Here is a 22,530-nt window from a genome sequence, read left to right as displayed (position 1 = left end):
ATTGAAAGTTGGTCTTTTTTATCAAATATCAAGAAACGCGGCACCAATCGCCCGCACAACTGGTTTATGTGTCAACATTCATGATGATATGACCAAAACTTTTTTTTAGATTCCTGTGGTTTTAATGGGCTCGCTCATTTTTACTCTATGGTGTGGATTTTTTTTATGAATTAGCTAGGGCAGATATTTCATAACATCTATCAAGCCTTTGCTTCGCTTGAACAGTGTTCTCAGAAAGCAATGCTTAATCATAATACGAAATTCATTTTTCCATGGTAACTAAAATAATAAAAAAAACACTTCGAGAGAAACATGTTGAGAACGAGTAAAAAACATGTCATCAAATTCTGGTGCATTCTTTTTTAGGAGTTGTATAATGTAGCAACCTTGAAGATATTTTATTTGCAACGCCATCTCTGTGTCAAGCTAAAGACCTTTCAGCCCATTCAGTATATCCTGCTTCAACTAACTTGAAACTTTACCATGGGTTTGTTGTGCTATTTTTCCAAATCAATTCTGTTCTGTAAGATCACGACCGATAAAAAAATTCCGGTAACCAAAACAAGATAGAAAAGACTTTGAATTATGTATCAAATCTCCACGCTTACTGCGCTAAACAGCGCTTTCAGTGGCAGAAATATCGAATGAGATGATTTTTTTCATCACAGCAGCTCTGCTTTTATCTACGATTTTTGGATGTTTTTCACACAAAACTAAACTGAATCTCCTTTTTTTCTGTGCCTCTATCAAACGAACGGTCAACATAAGAAGCCATCAAGCAAATCATTTAAACTACCTGCCGATAATAGGTAAAGCACCAGAAATAAACAGCGCAACCAACCCAAATCCATTAACAAGTTATCAACCTTTCTACAGTCGAATTAATCAGCTAAACGGTTTTGTGAGAAAAACAAAAGCTGACTCGCGGCGGCAGAAGATCAGGCCCGATGCTAATCAACGACGGCGCCGCAGTTGAGCGCACAGCTGTGAGTGCGAACTCGAGCCAACCGAAGCGGTAAACAACCGTCGTCATCGATTGGATCGGTAAAAACAGTCAGTGGCATGCGAAGGAATCGTTGCCAATGCCAATAAAAATCAACACCGCCATTTATATACAATTGATATTCATCAGCCCGCCGGACTTCGGGTCCGGCAAACAACCGAAGAGAACCACTGAAATCGAACGGATTATTAACACTTCGGCCGAGGGTACTGCTTTCGAAATCCGGTTCAGACCAGCGGTCGGCAGATGGAATTCGTCCCACAAGAGCGTCGATAGTCAGCAATCAAACATAGCACGATTGATAAATTAGGCAAATCGGATGGAGATTTTCTCCTGTTCTTCTATTCGTGGCACGATAATGTTATAAAGTTTTATTTTTTATTTGAATTATTTAACATTAGGTATATCGTAAAAACATTCATTGGTACAATCTTTGACGTATGAGTTGCTAACTTGCATACAACCAGCGAACAGACATCATCAAAGCAAGCATGCCCTGATCGAACCAATCGCCTCTTAATATACGACTTTCTCACGCGATCATCGATAAATTGACGAGCGCAGAACAAACTGCCGGAACGTGTGGGTCACGTGTGCCACCGCCATCGGAGTGTATCAAGCTATAATGGTGCCTTAATCCTCAGCCTGCCTTCAGCACAGCCTAGGGTGTAACTCAATAATCGAACGTTGCTCCCTCATCATCAATATCGTGGATAACAATGCCTGTATGCACATTGAATTTCAAAAGACATTTCAAAGATTAGTTTAATTAAAGTCTAGTTTGCTTTGCCGAAGTTTATCAATCTGAAACATTTATAAACAGCAACTCTTGGTTGGATGTCCCCAGCAGCACACCATTTTTCAGCCTTTGAATGGTCGCCTTTGTCGTTTGCATTGTCAGATTTAATGAAATAATTGACACCCCTATTACCGACTCGTAACACTCTTCTCCTGCATGGAATCAAAAGCGTCAAAGCATTCGACACGGTAAGCGCCAGCCGGCAGACAAAACAGTTAGTCCCTGCTGGGAAGATTGGCTCGGGAAGTAATGAGGCCGCAGCATAACACGCGGGTTAGACGGCTATTGGAGATGTTTTGAGCAGCTGCTGGGTTCGGCTTTCGGTGGGAACGAACAGTGGCTCAAATGTTCTCAAGATTACCAAGCCAACTCATGCTTTATCGCAAGACTATATGAAGTTTTAATTTAATTTTGTTTTTCTAAATTGCTTTTTTATTCCAGCTTTTTTATCGATCTGCAATTTTTTTCTGTTCTGTTTTTTACATATATTTTCCATTTTCTTTTTTTTTTTTTGATAATTTCTATCGAAAACCACGAGTTTCCGAATGTTTGTTTCAAGGTTCCTTGGTTTTTATGAGTTGGCATCATTTGATGACCGCGGTAATTTAAGAAACTTTCTATACTTAAAATCTAAAAAAATGTGGACGACTGTTTTGAAAAGTCTAAAGCACTGAAAAATACTTATGATTTGATTCCTAAAGAACAATTCATTTGAACATTTAATCAGAATATTGAAATAAAGTTAAATTGTCTATTTTAAGAATGATAGTATACAGATGTCATATTGAATTATACTTTGTCTGATAAAGCAACTGCACTAAAAAAATGTTAGTAAAGATGAGAGATACTGCACAAATGACGGAGGTTACATCCATTATCGCAAAAATGTCTCAAATGCTGAATTGATAATGTTTTCTGGAATGTTTTCCATTTTCCGTGGAAGGCTTATATACATATTCAAACAGTTTCTGGGCGACGACAAAGTGACGTTAACGTCACCATAAAGAGGTTTGCATTTGAATGCTTATTTATCGCCTTACTATCTATATTTGAGTGTATTTCGATCCAGCAAACCATTTGCTGTTGAAACTTATTAATATATTAGTAAACCGGAAATATTTTATACTGTTTGACACATATAAAGCAAAGCCTTGGTGTTACATTCCGTATCGGAATTCGACCTTCTGTTTTACTATACACAGACTTCGCAGCCGACTGTTAAGTGTACAGGACAATTGCGGGGCTAGCGCTACGATCCTACTGACACTAACAGTCTCTCCCGAGCCGGGACTCGAACATACGACGACTGGCTTGTTAGGCCAGCATCGTACCTCGAAACCAGCTGGGAGAATTTTTGTTTGACACATATATTACGTTCATTATAGGCCACACCCGGAAGTATGCACACTTGTAAGTAAGTGAAAAATGGGTATTTAGATTTTTGAATTCCAGTATAAAACATTTTTTCTGACACTTTCAAAATATATTTTCCATTTTTCTGTTTATTTAACTCAAACGGGTTTTCAATAGTAATGGCCACTTTAACCCAGTCTTTTTTCGAATTTTTCACATTAACTTTCAATAACTTTTACAAATGTTATTCGCCTAAACAATCTGCCAATTTTTAAAACTGATACTCATATAAATTGTTTTCTTTAGAGCTTGTAATAAGTAATTGAAAAAAATGAAAAACTGGAAAATGAATATTTTACCTCATCTCGTTAAACACAAATTCATTGCATTTTACTCTTTTTTTCAAATCTTATCTATTTCAAAAACCGTCAGTGGTGGAATTCGCTCATTGAGGTAGCTTGAGCTTGACGTTACTGTAAAACAGAACACTGTGTAAAACTTCAAGATTTAACACAAAACTAACGAAGACTGTACGACTGCTGCATTTGAAATTCGGAACTAGGAAGCTAGGAAGCTAGCTCTCTCTATCTTTATTAGTTTCCCAAGTAAGTCGTGCACGCGGGCTCTGTGTGATATTTAAAACGATTCTTTTTTCACCTGACAAGAAAGTACAGTCTTACGCGGATCGTTATTTTCCGCTCTCGTGAAACACAGCAGAAGGCTGTACACTAAATTGTATTATATCTGATTGCATTTTATCACCCAGTAGAAGAACGGCGGTTTTTCCTGGTTCTAACTAAGTCAAACAAGTGACGAAACTTAATATAAGAGGGACGGAGTTACATCCGCCCCCATTTTAAAATGATGGTTTGGACTCTACTAAGATTCGAATCCACAACTACCCGCTTGTCAACGCAGACTGTTTAACCTACTAACCTTTGCTATAAGAGAGCTTCGTAGCCACAAGGTTACGGAGTCCGCTTTGATAAGCGAGTGGTCGTGGGTTCGAATCTTAGTAGAATCAGGCCATTTGGTTGTCAAAGGACTTTAACATGGGTTCATTCTCAGGCTCTCTACTACATACCCTTCCTTGAAGCTGAATAATACCCTTGCCGACTTTCATCCTAACAAAAAAAAGTCACTCTTATAATAAAACTGAGTAACGTATAATAGTTCTCTTCAGGGAATTGTAATTATGACGCGGTCTTGGCTGGAGGAACGAGGTTTCGATACGACTCCTTCCTCTTGACAAAAATCAAAGTCCTACTTATAATAAACCTGACCAGAGGTGAAGCATTGAGTGCCTCTTCAGGGAATTGTGATTGTGACGCGGTGTTGGTAGGAGGAACGAGGTTCGATAAGACTCCTTCCTCTTGACAAAATAAGTCCTTCTTATAATAAAACTGATTTCAGAAATATTTACCCTCTACAGGGAATTGTGATTGGCGATATTGGCACGAGGAACGAGGTTTCGATTAGACTCCTTCCTCTTGACATAATAAGTCCCTCTTAGAATAAACCTGGCCAGAGAGGAACGTTATGTGTTGCCTCAGTTCAGGCAATTGTAATTTGGCGATATTGGTAGGATAGAAAAGAGGCTCGGTATAGTAGAGCAGTAAGCTTGAAATGTAAGGGTAAACTCTCACACACAAGCACGGATATTAATAAAAAAAAGCGTATCATTCACTTCAATAGTGATACTGCCAATAATATGAAGTGCGGAGTACAGAAAACACCTGGGCAATATCACAATAGATCAAAATGTCTCTGGTCGCAGTGATGAGTCCACACAGAGAAAGAAAAAACCTTTGCTATAATTCTAGAACAGTCGCGAACAGATTTTTTTCGTATCTCAAAAATTAGGGGTTCCTTTTTCTTCAATTTTCATATCTATGCCCGAATTCTAATTTTTCGATGCGTGTATTAACACTTATTGCTTTCAACTTGAGTATACAATTCGAATTTTTCGTTTTGTTTCCAAATATGAGAGATCCGGTTTTGTTTCAATTCGAGGTTATGCTCTCACCGAAGCTGGTAGGCGTATAGCGCATTGAGATTACACTTTTTAAGTTCAAACCGACTTACTATTAAATCTGATTATTCAATTTAAATTAAAATTATCAACTACGCAAACTCATGAGAACTAACTACCAACAGAACCTTAATAGGCAAAATCTTCGAACAGATCATCATTATCATTTTTACTGTTGTCAGTCGGATAGTTATTTTAGATGCGAATAGATTCTTTCAACGTTTCTTGTCACAGTGATATGTCCATACAGGAATGAAAATGATAAATTCTTCAATTTTCATTTTCAGTACAAAGAACATTGATAGTAAATTTAACTACAGTCAATTTTTGAATAAAAACTAGGGTAGGCTAGTTAGTCATTTTTAATGGAAATATTCTGTAACTTTTTGTACGAATTATAGATGTCCAGCTTCTTTTGTCTTGGGCAGCCGTTCTCCAGTCTCCTCGTACACCAGCGTACACCTCAGTGGAAATGTATTTCATGTCAAGGCTGGAATCTTTATTACGGCTGGTTCTAGCCTTCAGTATTTCCTCGAAAGTCAAACTCGAGTCGGTGATCGCGTTGTTGATCTTCACTAGACGAGCTTGAATGTACACTAGGGTGGCAGCGAAAATGGTCATGTCACTGACCATGCACATTTTGTTTATTGACCTAGAAAAAATGATCTGTGCAAAATTTCACCTTAATCGGGCATGCTTTAGGGGTGCCTCAAAATGTTCAAAGTTTTGATGTTTTGAGTTTCGAAAACGGACATCCCTAATGAAAAATATAGTAAACATTAAAATGATTTACCATTTTAATGTTTATGAGGCATCTTAAACACAATTTTAAGAATGTTAATTTCCGAGGGTCAAAACACCAAAATTTTAAGCGCTTTGAAGCACCCCTGAATCATGTCTGAATAAGCTGAAATTTTGCACAGGTTATTATTTTGGGCAAATAAACAAAATGTACATAGCCGGTTTTTTAAATTCGATTTTACCATACATCGCATTGCAACCTTAATATAAGGTAATAAACTCACTAGTAGCAATCTCGTTTGCTCGCTCGAGGTTTGATACCGAAACACGCAGCTCGTTTTGGCGAGTTCTGATGATCTTGGTATGTGTTTGATGTTTTCTATTTGGGCCGAAAAAACACAACCAGAAGACCCTTTGCACCATCCGAATACAGTTTCACATGATGTGTCTATTTTTTGGGGCTCTATTTTTTACCATTTTAACCTTGTATTCGGAAGGGTCTGACAACTTCCTCAGAACCTTTGCTTTTCAATTTTTTTTTCTTTCAATATTAGCTTTACTGTTCATTAGGGTGCAAAAATTAACCTTTTTAGTAGTGGGGCTCAAAAGCTTTGTTATCTCGAAAAAAGTTCACATGCACTTCGGGATGTGAAGCCTCACTGCGGTCAAAGTTTCACTTGGTTGACCGATAGAGAAAATCACAGAAACTATTTATGATGATTTTTTTTTTCATTTAACATCATATCCCACAGAGTGTATACTTATCCTACAATATACTAACAACTGAACTATTTCACTTGTTCTACCCTTCTAGTCATGTTAAAATCTAACCAGTCGTAAGCATCGTTAAACAAGAGAATACAATTGTCCAAAAGATTGTTGTATCCATAGGTGGTTCTGTGGTAGCGGGTATCCAGTAGAGTAGAGTATTGATTTGCTTGAGTATTTCAGGACAGTTAATTACTCCTTGGAACACATCAAAAACAAAAAGAGATCTTTTATCACCTGATCATCTGACTGACAGCGACTCTTAACATAAAAGTGGCCGTAATGCAAGCCGCACAAATTTCTGCTGCACACATTAAACTGCGAGGTTGTGTTCGATATATAGTTTGGAAAAATATAAAAAAGGTTTGGTCAAATCTATGAATAATCAGTAATTGATTAAGTAAACTCATTGGACACTCTGAATAAAAATGAATAACCATTAAAAATATACCGCGTGAAAACGACTTTCTGAAAAATCCGGGTAAAGTTCAAAATCCGCGTAAATTCCGAAAGCCGCTTTAAAAACCGCATAAATTCCAAAAACCGCGTAAATGCCAAAATCCGCGTAAAAAAAGACCTTAGTGTCCTAAATTATGCTAAAACTCATCTAAGAACTTGAATATGACTATTGAGTATAGCTGTCCAATGAAATAACAAAGATTTACCATTCTGTCTCTTTTACACGCTGTACTGATGTTCAAAAAATAAGCAACGGAAACTTAGCGGACATCCGCCAAAAAACCCAATTTTCGGACCCCCACCCCTACGGATGTAACGAAACGTAACGCCAACACCTACCCCCCAATAAAAAATTCGTAACGCAGTAAAAGAATTTGCTTAATGAAAATGCACGTTTTCGGAGAGTCTCTCCTGAGATTTTTTATTATGTTACGCTGATCTTACCTCCCCCCTCCCCTATGTAGCAAATCGTTACGCTCAAGTATACCCCCCTCCCCCTAATGAGCGTAATTTATGGATGCCGCCTTATTATATATATATTTTAAATTTTATCTTTGGTCGAATGCCTTATTATATATATTTTAAATTTTATCTTTGGTCGAATGGAATGTTACACCATTTTCTTAGATTCCTCATGTTCTGAATTTAGGTAAAAAATCATCGCTTTGAGACGAAAAAAAATTTCCATAAGTTTTAAGTTGCCCTTCAGTCATAGTGCAGTTGGTTATATTTGTTCATTCTATCTGTGAGAGAAAATGTTTTCCAAAGGGTCTTGCATAAAAACTTTATTTCTGTTTGTTCCCATTAACTTACACTGCACAGCCGACAATTTTCCGAAACCTCCAAATCATCATGCAAGTGATAAAATTCAGTAGTTTTGTTTCAACATTATTGAGAAACCAAAACAAATATTTGTTGTTATTTTTCATTTTTTCATATTTTTCATACCGCAATTATTGATACACTTTAACAAATGCACTTCATCTTCTTAACCACTTAAATGGAAATGTTTGTTTATACGAATGAAAGAGTTAATGCGCTAGCTAAAACGTTTACATCGGTATCCGGTTGCCAGCTTCACGGTTTTCTACGGTTATAGTTGCAGAGACTTATTTGAAGCATGTAAATACGAGCCAAAGAGTCAAATTGTGGAAACCATTTCTACAGTTTCCAGGGTATAAAAAATAAATCAGCAATCTACTAATGGAATCAACGTGAAAGCTATGTTGATTAATTAAATATTAAGCTTAGACAAAACTATCAGCAGAAAATGCGTTCTTTTACTGTAAAATGGACTTGCCTTAGACATATATCAAACATGTTCATATATTGATATGGCTCAATGATTTTGATTTTAAATGCGAATCGCCGTGCGCCGTGCATCACAGAGTAAAGTGCCTTGTGACGCGATTGCTGAAATTACTAAACGAAGGATAAGCAAATCATGTTCAATATGATCATTTATTAAAATTGTCAGTAAAAAAAGTTCTTTGTTCTGAAAGTTTGAAAGACGTTATTTGTGTTTTTGAGATATTGCAATCATAAATTCTAAGTAAAAATAAAATTGGTATGTATTCGTTGCATGTTATACTTAGGCCAGTGCTCTGATATTTTATCCAATCGATTAGCAAGGCTTCTTGATATAGTTTGGGATTCAGTTTGAAGCTTAGTTTGCCATTTGGTCGCGAAAGAGTTTTGTGGTTTTCGATAATGTTATATACATGTGTATCATGTGAATTTTTTTACAAATTTTGTGTCATAAGTTTGTTTAATCATTTCTATACTCGGCATGAAAGAACGGATTTGTTAAATTTCTATCAAAAGCTAATTTAAAAGATATAATTTGATTAAATTTATAAGATTATTACAAATGCAAATTTGAACGAATTTTACAAAAACTCGTTTATATAGAAGCTCTAGTTATACCAAGAAACTTTTTCCAAGACCGGGAATTTTTAGAGCGCTAACTTTTTTTCCAACCTGATATCATTCCTGACCTATAAGTGTATGTTTTTGTAGTAAATGCATTCTGATTCTTGAACTCAAATTTTCTCAAGGTAAAAGTTTTTTAACAGCAAATGTCCCCATCCAATAGACTGCAAATTCGTTTTGGGAATTCAAGTACGCAAAGCTGCGTAAATCAACAAAAACTTACGAAACTGAAATCAGAGAAGTTACTACCAACTGCTGGGTGGATTGACGTGAAATCCTGCATCAACAGCTCTGTTAACCAACGCCAATCAGGCACCGTGGCTGATGCTTATGTCCCAATATATCACTGCAATCGGAAACCTTCATCTGAAAGCGAACCAACAATCGGCTCGGTCTGCCAACACCTACGGCCGCTGAGCCTGGGCGAAAGGATTACACTACTGACAGTTCCCGCCGATAAAACGAGCACGGTCTCAAGATAAGCAAACCCCGTAATTGGCCTCTGTGATCTGCGATAACTACGTGCTGGCTGCTTTTTTCCTTTATTCTGGTCGGAGGGGTCGGTGGGAAAAAGTGTTTCTACCCTTCGCACTCTCATCCCGACCGACCGATGCGATAGTATCGTGCGTTGTTCCCAGGAACTACGCCAAAGTGCCGGGACTTTTGTTTCACACGTGAAACAGCATGTGTTCCGGTTCTTATGGGAAAATACAAAAGGAGAATTTCGAAAAAAAAAGGTTGAAGAGTTTTCACTGATTTGGCTGGCACGTCGCAGTTTCCGGCGCTAGGTCTGCTTTTCTACATTTGAATCTAAATAAAATAGTATTTTTGAGACGCAATTCCAAGGTGTGCACCTGGAAGAAAAAGGGTCCTTCCCTTCCAGAATGAAGTTACGATGGTCGCGGAAATACAAAGGACAATTTTCATTGTATGTTTTTCTTCCAGCACCCTTTTTTCGCCAAAAAATTATGTAGAACCAGACCAAAATGTTACCAGGTGAAAGTCGTTCAACCTGTGATCTCGCGTATATTTTCATTGTTCGTCGATTGTTAGTTACAGAAGGGGTAATGCATTCTTAATCTTCGTGGTTCGAATATTGTCCGATGAATAGGATCGTGTTTGTCGAGCGTTGCTGAATGAAGAAAATAAACGGCTTATGAGCAAAGAAGGGTCGTGGCCCACTGCGCCATTTCACGTTGACCCCTGAGGAGAAACATCATAAGGAGCAAAGTTTAAAAAAAAGTCCGCTGCTATCGACTTACTTGAGGCGGCTGAAGCTTCCGTTCCATCCTCATCTACGACGATGACGGCACTCTGGAAGATGTCATTAATTTCCGATCGCCTTCCACGGAACACTTCCAGGTCAGCCAGCTCGAACAGATTCGAATGACCCATTTTTTCCAACACATTTCTCACATCGAATTCGTTCCGAATCGAGAATCGTGGCAATTCAACAGTCAACAAGATCGTCTTACTGCCCTGCCGGATGCCGGCGATCATTTCTGGTGAAAGCATTCGAACGAGATCTCTCAGCGATCCCCGACCTCGGGGTAAAATAATCCACATGGACAAATCCGACTCCTGGCTGTACGCCAACTCGGCAGCGTGAAAATCTTCCGTCACCCGGTACGGAACCGTCATTACCTGGCGCATCATGTCCACCTCGCGGTCACCGTTGACGTAATGGAAAGCCACTTGACGAGTTGCGTCTGCGGGAAACTTGCTGGCCCATTCGGCCTTTAGTGCCACAGCGTTGATCAGCATAAATTCCGTGTTTGGTTCAAGGGACTGCTCTTCAACGAAATCTCGAATAATATTGTTAGTCGCATTGGAAACCCATTCATTGATGGTTTCGGATAGAAGGGTAGTATCCTGGAAGTCCACAGTTTCAACATCTGTACTAAGTGCCGCTCGAATTGCTTTCTCAAAGTTTGGCTCTAGTTGATCGTTTATTTTAAAAGCCTTGAACAAAACATGTAAATGATCGTTGTTGATGCGCTCTATAAAATTGCGTGCATTTTTTGCTGTTTCTTCTTTTGATTGCTGCTGAAGATCAATTGCTTGTTGAATTTCTGGTGCCAACTTCGAACCTGCTGCTTGATAAATAGTCGCTAACGCTAGGCGTACCGATATCGGAGACACAATGGAGTTACTCGATTGGTTGTAGAAATTCTTGAAAAATCTAACCGTGAAGTCCAAACTGCCCGCACTGAAATCTGAAAATTATTAAAAGAGTACATTTTCAACCGGATGTTTGTAACTTTTACTAACCATTGTTTTCCACAGAATTATGAATGACCAGCAAAAATACTACGAACTTGAGTGGTGAAATCATTTCACACATAAAGCCGTCTAACGTTTAACTGAAAACCAACACGCGATTGAACACGATCGTTCCACAATCGCAATCGAGCGTTATCAAAACACGATCTTTCTATACTACTGCTAACTAAGGTGAAGGACTCAATTGTAATCTTGCAAGTTTTATTTTGAAATGATGATGATGATGATGATGATGATGATGATTATCATGATGGATGATTATTTTTTGCAGTATGCTCCGAAGAACAGGAACGCAATTTTAGTAAAAGTGCCTTTTTAAATAAGAAATTTTGCTGATTGTGCCTAGCCTATTTCGTGTTTCAATTAATGAACTGAAAAATTATGGCTTCAGAAGGACTCTAAATACCAAAAGCTCTAGGCTTAGTCTTAGACTACCGAAAGATATTGGAAATTTTCCGCTTTCAGCGAGTAATTGTCTTAAAATGTACCTGTTGAATCGCAATGTAACAAGTCTGTTTTTAACGTTTGACGAGTGTTTAGTGAGTGTTTTTTAGTTATTTCGTCAAGCATATGTAGAATACATAAAATAGTTTATTACAGTTGTTATTTATGATGTTTACAATGTTTTTCTTACGATCTAAACATCATTTCTAGTGTATTTCAGACATTTTTTAATTTGTTCTGGTTTCGCAATGTAGATTACACTGACGAATCATGCGCATAGTTTGTTCTGCACTGTTTTTCGGAAAAAACTTTTTTTGTTGTAACACCTAGTGGTATATTTGGAGTATCATGAGTATTCTGAGTCGGTAGAGTTTCTGATTTCCACACGCAAAAGTTGAAATCTTGTACAATCATTGTGTCTTCCCGATTCGCACAAATGTTGCACAGAAATCGCACAATAAATGTGTGAAACGCATAACGCAACAGTTGTACTGCGAATACATTGACATAGCTTGAAATCAGAATATGTATCATATACCGACACTTTATTTCTCACATCGAGTGTATTAGTGACTGCTCTTTCTCTCTTGCTCGTAGATTTTCCATGTACGTGCGACGAGACTAGATACGTTACATATAATTTGCAGGTTGCTCTTTCGCTTCTTTTTCGGTTTGGGTTGCGACGCGCAAGACGATGTCTCGTCGCTTTACGAAATGAGCGAGACACCCGTGCTGTACATACTAGATGCCAGTGTTGTTAGTCTCACTCATACTGTCGATGCGTGCTTGCTGCTATTCAGAGGAATGCATGAAGAAGAAAAAGTATCTCGAAAGCGTGTGTGCAAAAGACTTGAAAAGCGTCCTCAAGCAGAAAGGAGGAGAAAGGTTTTGCTTCTCGCTCGCTTTGCAATGCTGCTTGATACCAGTTGAAACTGTTTAGGTGTAGTAGTTTGGAGCTGCCAAATACATTGGAGAAACGCTAGAGCAATAATTGCGTTATGCCCAACACGCAATCATTGTACTGGTTCCGAATTACATCAACAATTGCGCTAAAAACGCACAATTTTGTACTGGTTTCGCACCATCCAACTTTTGCGTGCATGAAGAGTTTCATATATTCTACGTAAGTTAATATATTTATTTTTTAAGCATGACACCAGTGGTCGGTGTTAAGTCAGACCGGACCAAGTCACAAAAATGAAAAAAAACCTAAATTAATCCACCTAGCGGTCAGACTCAGCCTTTCTCATTCAAACTTATTATTTGTAAAAATAGATTTACATGAATGCTTAAATCCAATAAAGGTATATTCACTCTTTGGATTCTAAAATATTGAAGTTGTTATTAAAGTATAAAATATGAAATTTGACATAATGTTAGTGCTTAAGAAATAGCGAAATAAAAGAAATGACTCTAAATTTTGAACAATTTAATCACGAGCGATGCGGGAACGTTTAGATAGTACGATACCGCATTTAAATCATGTTGAGGCCATAGATATTGATCAAAGCAAAGTTTGTTATTTGTAAGTTTGAGAGATGACTCGTTTGTATGACACTAGTTATGTTCAAATAAGTCATGTAATACTTGAGATAATAGACTTTCATTGTTTTACCAATTCAAACATAACGGTTGCTTAAGTTTTATTACAATCAAATGAAGAGGTAACGTATAGGGCAGCCAAACTTCGAAACCACGTGTTCAAACATAATTCATCAGCTCACCCTTAACTAGCACGTTCATCTGATACCAATATTGTTCAAATCGGTTTACACAATCGGTTTCTAAGATAATGAAGTTTTGTGATTTTCACATTTCGATACATTACAGACGAAGTTACAGTCCGATTACAGCAAAATTCAATTGGGTGTTATGAGGCAGCTAGACCTTTCATTTGATACTTATTCTGTGGAAATCGGTTCAACCATCTCTGAGAAAAGTGAGTGAGTCCAAGTAGTCTTCGTAATATGTTTCTTTTCATAGCTGGACTTCACATTTTTAAACATAACAGGCAAAGTAACAATTCGTTTGCAAAAAAAATCAATAAGGTCTTATGGGGCAACAAGACCTTCCATATGACACTAATTTTATGGAAATCGGCCCAGCCATCTCTGAGAAACATGAGTGAGATTAAATAGTCTCCAGAACACGTTTCTTTCCATAACTTCTGAACCACATGTTCAACCTTTATAAAATTCAAAAGTTAAGGGTTGTTTAGGTAGCCCATTTATTTGAAACCAATTTTGTTAAAATCGGTTGTGTAGTTTCTGAGATATTGATGTTTCGTGATTTTTACATTTTGATACATAACCTCTAAACTAGAAATCAGATTACAATAAAACTCAATAGGGTCTTATAGGGCAACTAGACCTTTCATTTGCAATTAATTTCATTGCAGCAACCTAAGCGGCAAATAGGCCCTTCAGTTAACACCAAGATAGAAAGAATCGGTCAGACCATCTCTGAGATAAGTGAGTGCGAAAAAAAGGTGCACATACACACGTACACACCCACGCACAAACATATACACCTATACATGCATATATGCAAAAAATACTCGATTCGTCGAACTAAGTCGAGTAGTATATAAAATTCGGCCATTTGGATCACTTTTCTACCCTTTAATTAGCCAGTGACCGTTAGGAGAAAGTCAATATATTTACTTTCATTATGTGATTTCACATTTTTATGAACAACGGACACAGTTACAATCCGAGTGCAGTGAAATTCAATAGCAACCTATGGGGCAGCTAGACCTTTCATTTGCAATTAATTTTATGAAAATCGGTCCAGCCATCTCTGAGAAAAGTGAGTGAGAAAAAAAAGTTGCACATACACACACACACACACACATACACACATACACACATACATACATACATACAGAAAATGCTCAGTTCGTCGAAAGAAGTCGCGTGTTATATGACATTCGGCCATTGGGACCGCTTTTATACCTTCTGTTTTCCAGTGATTGCTATACCTTTCTAGGAGAAAGGCAAAAACGAGTTAGAGATAACATTGGACCATGATTTTCTTACGCTACATTACACATCAGTCAGATTTCGTTTATCTCAGCAACAACAGCAATAACGGTATAATTTTTTTCTGAATGACCAAAGAAAAGTGATCATAGTAACCAATCAGAATGGACCAAGTGTTCGTGTTTATGCGATTGCAAATCGTTCACGTGTTGATGCAAGTAAGAAAAATTGAAGAACTTTCAAGTAAATTTACAGATTTCTCTGTATCAGAGGACTCTTTTCTTTTGATCTATCGGAGGAATCTGGTAAGTTTCACACTTTTCCGTCTATTTAAATGTGTTTTTTGGTGTTTTATTGTTATCACTTAACTGACCAGATAACATGCCTCATAGTGTGCAGACAAAGTGGACCATGTGTCAAATACAAAAAAGTGGTTATTACGGGCATTTCGGCATTGGTGTAAAGTCACCATAAGTTGATTTTAAAGCTGCCATGTAACTTAGCGAAAAGCCCCAAAACCCGTTAACATAATAAGTATACTTTACCAGTAAATGAAAAAAATGTACATGGTCCGTTCTGACTGAACACATAACTAAGAAATGTTAACTTTTAGTGTGGGTGATGCAAAATTCCACAATTTCAGAAATAAGTTCAGATTATAGTGGTTCTGACTTCAAAGTTGAAAATGTTACCACGGAAATCTGTCCTGAGGAGGTTAAAAAATGGGATAAGTGAATGTTTGGCATGGAATATCAAAAAGCGAAATATGCAGATATTATGCATCTATTGAAGTACGTTCCTCCAATCCACTATCAATTTCTATGAGAATTTGCAACGAGATTAAGAAAAAGAATATTATCGCGAGTAATTTCATCAAGTGATTAATTTTGTTATCAATTTGTTGAAATAAATATAATTTAAGTTTTTCGAATCATTTTTGATCAACCCATTCCAGGCATCATCTGACCTTTAAACTTTGATTTGAGTTTAACAATTACACTAGAAGATTTGCACGATGACTCTATTCAGTACGGTTAGAGAACAGCTTGATCTTTATTTTTTTTCACAACATTTATTTCACACGGCACAATACAAATTAATCATATTGATCTTTATATGCAATACAGTTCGTGTCAATTGTACATATAGTTGATGACTAATAAGAGTCTGAAGTTCATTTTTTGAGCTAAACATTGATTTCTCTCCGCATGGATAGGGTTATTTTTGGTGTCGCAGGAGCTAATAATACAATTTCAAAACTTTGGACTGTTCGACGATGAATTGACTAAAATTATTTTTTTCAATTGTTCAGTCATAATGGACCAAGTCAATATAGATTCTTCTTTGGTTCAGTTAAAGTGAACCAAGTTCACCTAACCAGTTATAAAATTGTCTTCGTTGAACTCATAATACATCACATAACATTGTTTACCGTTAAAGAGTATCTCTAACCTATAACATTAAAATTGCATAGTAATATTGAAAACTTCGAAATTCACAGAGCAACAAACTTCAAATTCGTTTTACTCGAAATGATCATATGTCTCTTGGTCCGGTCTGACTTAACACCGACCAAGTGTCATTTACATACAAAATAAAACGAAGTGGACTCTGGGGCATCCTGGAGATAACTGAAATGGATTTTGAGAGTTTGTGGATTTTTGAGAGTTGTAATAACGGTACGTCGATTCGGTCAAATGCTTTACTAAAGTCCAGTGGTGGGCACCGCTAACCGAAAATTTAGCGACGCTAATCGCTAAGTCGCTAACCGGAAGATTTAGCTCGATAATCGCTAAACGCTAAACGCTAAACCCACATTAGCGGAACTTTCTCTAATCGCTAATCGCTAACTTTTTAATATGTAAATAGTCATATCGCTATATTTATTGCTAAACCTCTTACTGTAAATAGCTTTAAAAAGTAATTGTTTTCGTTTGTTTAACCAAAACAGATCAAAGTGGTCCAAATCTTACAAAAGTAAGATTTGGACCACTTTGATCTGTTTTGGTTAAACAAACGAAAACAATAACTTTTTAAAGCTATTTACAGTAAGAGGTTTACGAAACGGTATTCTTATTTGATTTTGTATAAACAAGAATAACAGAAGTTATTTAGCTTGCATTGAAAATAGATACTCTTAAAAAAAGTTGTCATAAAAATTCAATTATTATCTGAATCGAAAAAGTAGAACCAAAGTTGTCATAATTTCAAGCGCATTGCAATTTACCAAAGTTCTTGGTGTGCCGAAAATTCAATCTAGACCTTGTGCTTGTTCTTCAAAATGCTCCTGTGGCTTGTACGATAACTGAAACTCCATTCTAGGGTAAAAAACTGATATAAGTAACTTTCGCAGTAAAGCATGTTCATCTTTCGAAGCAATTTACGTACGCCATCAGCAATTCACAGTTTTTCTAAATATTTCTATTGTCGCTTCTCTACAAAATTTAGCGAATTAGCGATTTGCGTTTCGAAGGCCGAAATTTCAGCGACGCTAACAGTTTCGCCAACCAGCTCAAAAATTAGCGAAATCGCTAAATCGCTAACTGAATTTAAGCGTCGCTAATTAGCGAATTAGCGAATTAGTGGAATGGTGCCCACCACTGCTAAAGTCAGTGCAAAGATCTTCTACGTGCCTGCCATTATCCATTGCGTTGAGAATTAAAGTAACAAATTCCAAGGTTGTTGTTGAGCGACTTCTAAAGAAGCCAATGGTCTTCCATTTACTGAAAAATGTTGTCATTTAAGAGACAATAACAACCCCATGATAGTTACGCACATCAGATTTCGCATCTAAATTAAAAATAGGCACTAAAAATAATAGTTCCAGGTTTCGAGGAATTTACCGTTTTTAATGATAAATTGAAAAGGCGTTCTAATGGACCTGTAAGTTCTTCTGAAAGATTCTTCCAAAATATCGAGGCAGTTCCATCAGGTCCAGGCCCTTTTGATGCGCCTAAGCTTTCAAGTGCTTTGAAGACTCTGTGTTGAGAAAGTTGATTAACAGATACAGAAAAAGGAAAAGTACAGTGACTACAGGGTGTAACTGCTTTGTTCCATGCATTCGTAATTGTGGTGTGTTTTTCGGAGTGTATATGAAAAAGAAGAATTTTGTGTTGTAGTCGCGTGTACTTCGGCATTTTGTAAATGGACTGGAACCGTTGTATTGTTACTTATACTTATAAAGTTTTACTCTAATTGTCGGGCTTGGGATGCATGAGTGGTGCCAAATTTTAAACCTAATGGGAATATTAGGTTTAAAATTTGGCACCATTCATGTTGGTCTCGAGGTACGATGCTGGCCTAATAAGCCCATTGTCGTAGGGTAGAGTCTTGGCTCGGGAGAGACTGTTAGGTGTCAGTAGGATCGTAGCGCTAGCCCCACAATTGTCCTGTACACTAAACAGTTGGCTGCGAAGTCTGTTTAGAATAAACAGAAGGTCAAGTTCCGAATCGGAATGTAGCAGCAAAACGAAAACGAGTGATTGATAGAGGTAATCCTAGAAGCTAGCATGTTATCTACGCAAAAAATATCGGACTACATAATCTAACAATCTACGCACGTAATATAAACGAGACAATGAACTCTTGTTTTTCCGTTAACTACATCGATTGTAACAACGTGTATAATTAGCTACAAGCTAGAAATACCTTATACAAAGTAGTTTTATGGTTACCAAGGGATTTGATAAGCTTAGTTGTGTAAAACCGCATTCTTTCAAAAATCCGTGCTTAAAAATTTCAAAAAATAATACTTCAAAGCCTTGTTGAAATTTTAGTACTGTTACAATCAGTCTCAAGTCAAAAAGTCAAACAATTTTGTGTTTCATTGAAAAAACCACACACAGTGCATTGGTCTAAACCGGCACCAAATATAAATAAGCCAATAGTGCATCTCTAATCAGCCGGCTGAACAGGAAATAAACCGGGAATAGCTAAAAAGAGACGGATATATTTTATACCCCACAAACAAAAATCTCCTTCCTGTGATCTTTGTGGAGATGCAGAGGTTAACACGGTCTTCAAACAGTAAAAATCACACTAACATCTCAGCTCTCTTCCAACCTGATCGCAAGACGTGGCCGGCGCCGTTATTGATCCTCTAAAAAGTATTGAGCCACTGAAACTTGTTCATCGAAAATGGTCGGTTATTTTCAGCCCCGTTCAGTAGATTCATCATGCAATTTTACTGATTCCGATTAATCATGGAGTAGCAACCATTGATATATGCAGTCAACCAAGCAAAGCTTTAAAAGTTGATCAACAGATACATGGTTAGAGATTTCGAGGATGAACGCAAAGTCACGGTCGCGGTCTTCTTCGAGTATAAACTTCCTAAAAGCGATTTGCAAAAAGAGTACAAATTTCGGATGAGTTTTCACCTGCATTCCTATTAATTTGCATTTACGACGGGTAAATGCCACTTTCAAATTTGGTGCTTACGTATTAGAAAAAACTTTTTGGGCTTGATTTGACTTGGTGCAGAAAAGTCAGCCAGTTGTGATTGGGGTAGTCCCACTTCTAAGAAGATGGAATACCTGCAATAATTCACCCTGCAGTGAATGTTCATTTTGTTGAACTGTAACTCGATGTACGAGACTGTTCAAGTAGGTAACGTTTGCGGTAAAAAGTTGAACAAAAATTGATGATCAGAAGTGTGCGCATTCAAAGAACGGTACCCTGTCGCGTAAAAAAAAACGAACATCGTGCGGCACTTTGTGGACGCCGGATACGCCCGTTCCGGCATCTACAACATCTTGGCACTATTGAAAAACAGAGTATCGAAAGAAAGCCTGGTTCCGAACGATCAACAACCCCCTAGCGACAAGAAGCTCCAAAGGATACTGAAAAGGAAGACCGAGGTAAAAGCGTCTACATTGCTGCGTGCGCTTTGCAAACCTTCAAAAGTACCTGGTGAACACGGATATACATTAGACTGGGCCACGGTTACATGGGAAAAAAGCGATGGTGTTATTTTTTCGCTCCCATGCACTTTTCGTGTTCCTTTTGGGTCCTATAACAACCGTGTAACTTTTAAAATCGATCGGTGTAACTATATTTTTGCGCCCGATTTTAAAAGTTTCCATACGATTTTATATGGGAAAATCCACTTTTTCAAAACTAATTCTCTAGAGATGTCCAGTTGGCTCCTAAAAATATATCGTTACATGATATTTGTAGGAAATTGTTTTGGGAAAAACTCTTCTAAAGACTGTAAGACGCTACGATGCTTGTAGAAAAAGTTATTCACCCCAACTTGAATTGATTGAATGTCTGACGAATGGAATTTGAATTTTTCCAGTAACACTGCTACACACTCAATCAGATAATAAAAGTTCGGTAATTATTATTACAATTTCGATCGGTAAGTTTGAAAAAATACAGAGTAGTTTGTGAAATTGATATAACTTTACATATTTTCTGTATTCAACAAATAATTTTACTGAATACTGCTATGCTTTCTACTGAACTGTTCGGTAAATTAAACTTTTACCGAATATTGGTAAAAAACTACCGTACCAACTATAGCGCTGTCAAATTTTCTCTATTCGTTGTTCTCCTTCTGGTTGTCAAGTCACATTCTCGGTTCGTTTGAACATTGAAGTTCCTGCTTAAGAAAAAAAAATGGAGGACGTTTTCCAACAACTTCAACAAGAAGAAGATCGCATAGAACAAATTTTTCGTAAGTATATGATGATAAAATTTGTGAATATTTTAGGCATCAAACCATCACAATTTTTGCTTCTACTTCCGAGCATTTGTTGCATGCTACGTAAAAAGTTCACACCACCATGTTAATGGACACATCCGGAAGATCCTCGGCTTTGAAACTATGAGCACAACTGGCATGAAGTTCATGCACAGTCCACAGCAGTAAAAAACGTTTGATTTTCACTCATGCAAATTCGGTGCGGCGAACGACGATTTTGATTTTTTTTAGTTTTCAATAGTTAAAATTTTTAATAACATTTGAATAAAAATAACATAAATTTACGTTTCAGAAAACTCATTTCGGGTTTTCTTAAATAATTAAAAGTGAACAAAAAACAAACATCACAGATCTTTCGGTAGGTACTGTCTTACACAACTTACAGATTTGATCGGTGGTTTTGGCAACTAATTGCATTCGCCGTTTTCACGAATTAGGTCGGTAATAATGACAGAAAGCAACAACAATTTGATTACTGATCGGTCGGTAGTGGTTTATATAACCGAACGTTTTACCGAGCGCTCAGCTGTTGAAAAGTCGGTGAAAAAAAAACGAATTCGGTGATTGAATGTAAGTGGGTACAGCATGCTGCTGTTGCAAATTCAATCATGTGATAAGAAATGATATAGTTACGCCGATCGATCTGAAAAGTTACACGGTTGTTATAGGACCCATAAGGAACCCGAAAAGTGCATGGGAGCTAGAATTTATTTTTTTGTCCCACCCTACTGGTCAAGTCGATTTCCCCAGAGAATCACGACGTGGCGGCAATGGTGGACTACGAGGCCAATCTCACTCTGGATGGCAACGACTGGCAGGGCACTTCGTATTTTACTTCCCACACGAAAGAAGTGAGCTCCAAGGTGAAGTTCATTAGACACACGAAGGTTCCCAAGAAGGTGCTGCTGTGGTTGACAATCAGCGAGAAAGGGATGTCAAAGCCGTTTTCCTTTCGCTCCGGGCTGGCCGTGAACGGGAAATTTATAGTACGAAGTGCCTGCCTTTACGCGAAAAAACGGAAAAATTATTTCCAAATTCACAAAAATTCACAGGAAATACATCCAAATTCTTAATAATCGGTGATTTTAATGCAAAACTTCGTTCTTAGAATAATGCTCAAAGCAATGCCAATTTCCGCGCTTGTCCACAGGAGGAAGGAGGGAGTAATGATACTGTCCACGTACCAAAATATATTGTAATTAAGCCAAAAAGTACATTGGCCTATAATAAAAATTCTACAGATGGTATTCTGGTTTTGTTGTCATTGTCAGCTATATTTAAAATAAATTTGGAATCATTTTATTCGTGACCTCTTCGTTTTTGGAAAAGTTCTCCAGACATGTTGAGAGCCTCTCAAGAACTTCAGGTAAAATAGAATGTATTTCTTTCGCTTTGATTTCTCTCGTTGGTACTTTTAGGTTTTTTCAGGATAATTTGAAACAATTCATCATAAACTTGGTTGTCACTCTTTGAGGCACTTGCAACTTAGCTGTGAACTGAATTTGGAATCAATTTCATCTATGGATGGAACCACCTGTAGCTAAATTTACATAAATTTTTGCTTGGCCCTTTTTCTTTTAGGCTAAATTTTAACCTTCTTCTGTTTTAGTTTCTTCCTCTCGCTAGAATTACTTAATTGAACCAAATTTAAGATCATTTTCTTTAGTTTTTGCTGGATGCCAGGTGCATTCTCAAGCATTTTTAATTGATTCGGAGTACCTAATTTGCTTCATCCATTTCTTCAGAAAATTTTTCTATATGTTTTTGGACTATTTTTTTTCTGTTTCCTTTGTACCTAGAAGCATTTTGAAGCACTTTTTGTCGAAGCATTGATCATATTTTATTTTGACTTTTTATGTCTAATTAAAACGGTTTAAACCATCATTTCCAGTATTGGCTTTTTTAGCCTTTAGAGACGTTTCGCAACTATTGTAGGCTGAATTCGGAAATTATTTTTGTTATTCTTTCAAATCTTTCGAAGTATTTTCAGATGTTTCAAGCTACATCTCCAAAAGGTTCAATGCATTC

At 37.2% G+C, this 22,530-nt stretch overlaps 2 protein-coding genes across 3 annotated transcripts in view; one reads left to right on the top strand and one right to left on the bottom strand.

Annotated features, from left to right (window-relative positions):
* Window positions 1–22,530, top strand: part of LOC129720890 (fibrinogen-like protein 1) — a 368,457-nt gene that overhangs the window by 210,745 nt on the left and 135,182 nt on the right. The gene's annotated exons all lie outside the window — the stretch shown is intronic.
* On the bottom strand, window positions 10,073–11,479 carry LOC129720888 (serpin B3-like). Its single transcript, XM_055672774.1, has 3 exons — window positions 11,359–11,479; window positions 10,350–11,303; window positions 10,073–10,290 (listed from the first exon to the last, which is right to left on the bottom strand). Exons 1-3 carry the CDS (start codon window positions 11,429–11,431, stop codon window positions 10,163–10,165), a joined length of 1,155 nt encoding a protein of 384 aa, XP_055528749.1. The 5' UTR covers window positions 11,432–11,479; the 3' UTR covers window positions 10,073–10,162.

The sequence above is a fragment of the Wyeomyia smithii genome, chromosome 2, assembly GCF_029784165.1.
Source record: "Wyeomyia smithii strain HCP4-BCI-WySm-NY-G18 chromosome 2, ASM2978416v1, whole genome shotgun sequence".
In the NCBI taxonomy this organism is placed as follows: Eukaryota; Metazoa; Arthropoda; class Insecta; order Diptera; family Culicidae; genus Wyeomyia; species Wyeomyia smithii.
This window is presented reverse-complemented; position numbering and strand designations above follow the sequence as displayed.

What these genes read in the sequence shown, in the direction of transcription:
- LOC129720888 (XM_055672774.1), bottom strand. Translation starts at nt 11,431, where the DNA reads ATGTGTGAAATGATTTCACCACTCAAGTTCGTAGTATTTTTGCTGGTC. An exon ending in TAATTCTGTGGAAAACAATG is followed by an intron (nt 11,304 to 11,358) that starts GTTAGTAAAAGT and finishes AATAATTTTCAG; the next exon opens with ATTTCAGTGCGGGCAGTTTG. An exon ending in GGAAGCTTCAGCCGCCTCAA is followed by an intron (nt 10,291 to 10,349) that starts GTAAGTCGATAG and finishes GTTTCTCCTCAG; the next exon opens with GGGTCAACGTGAAATGGCGC.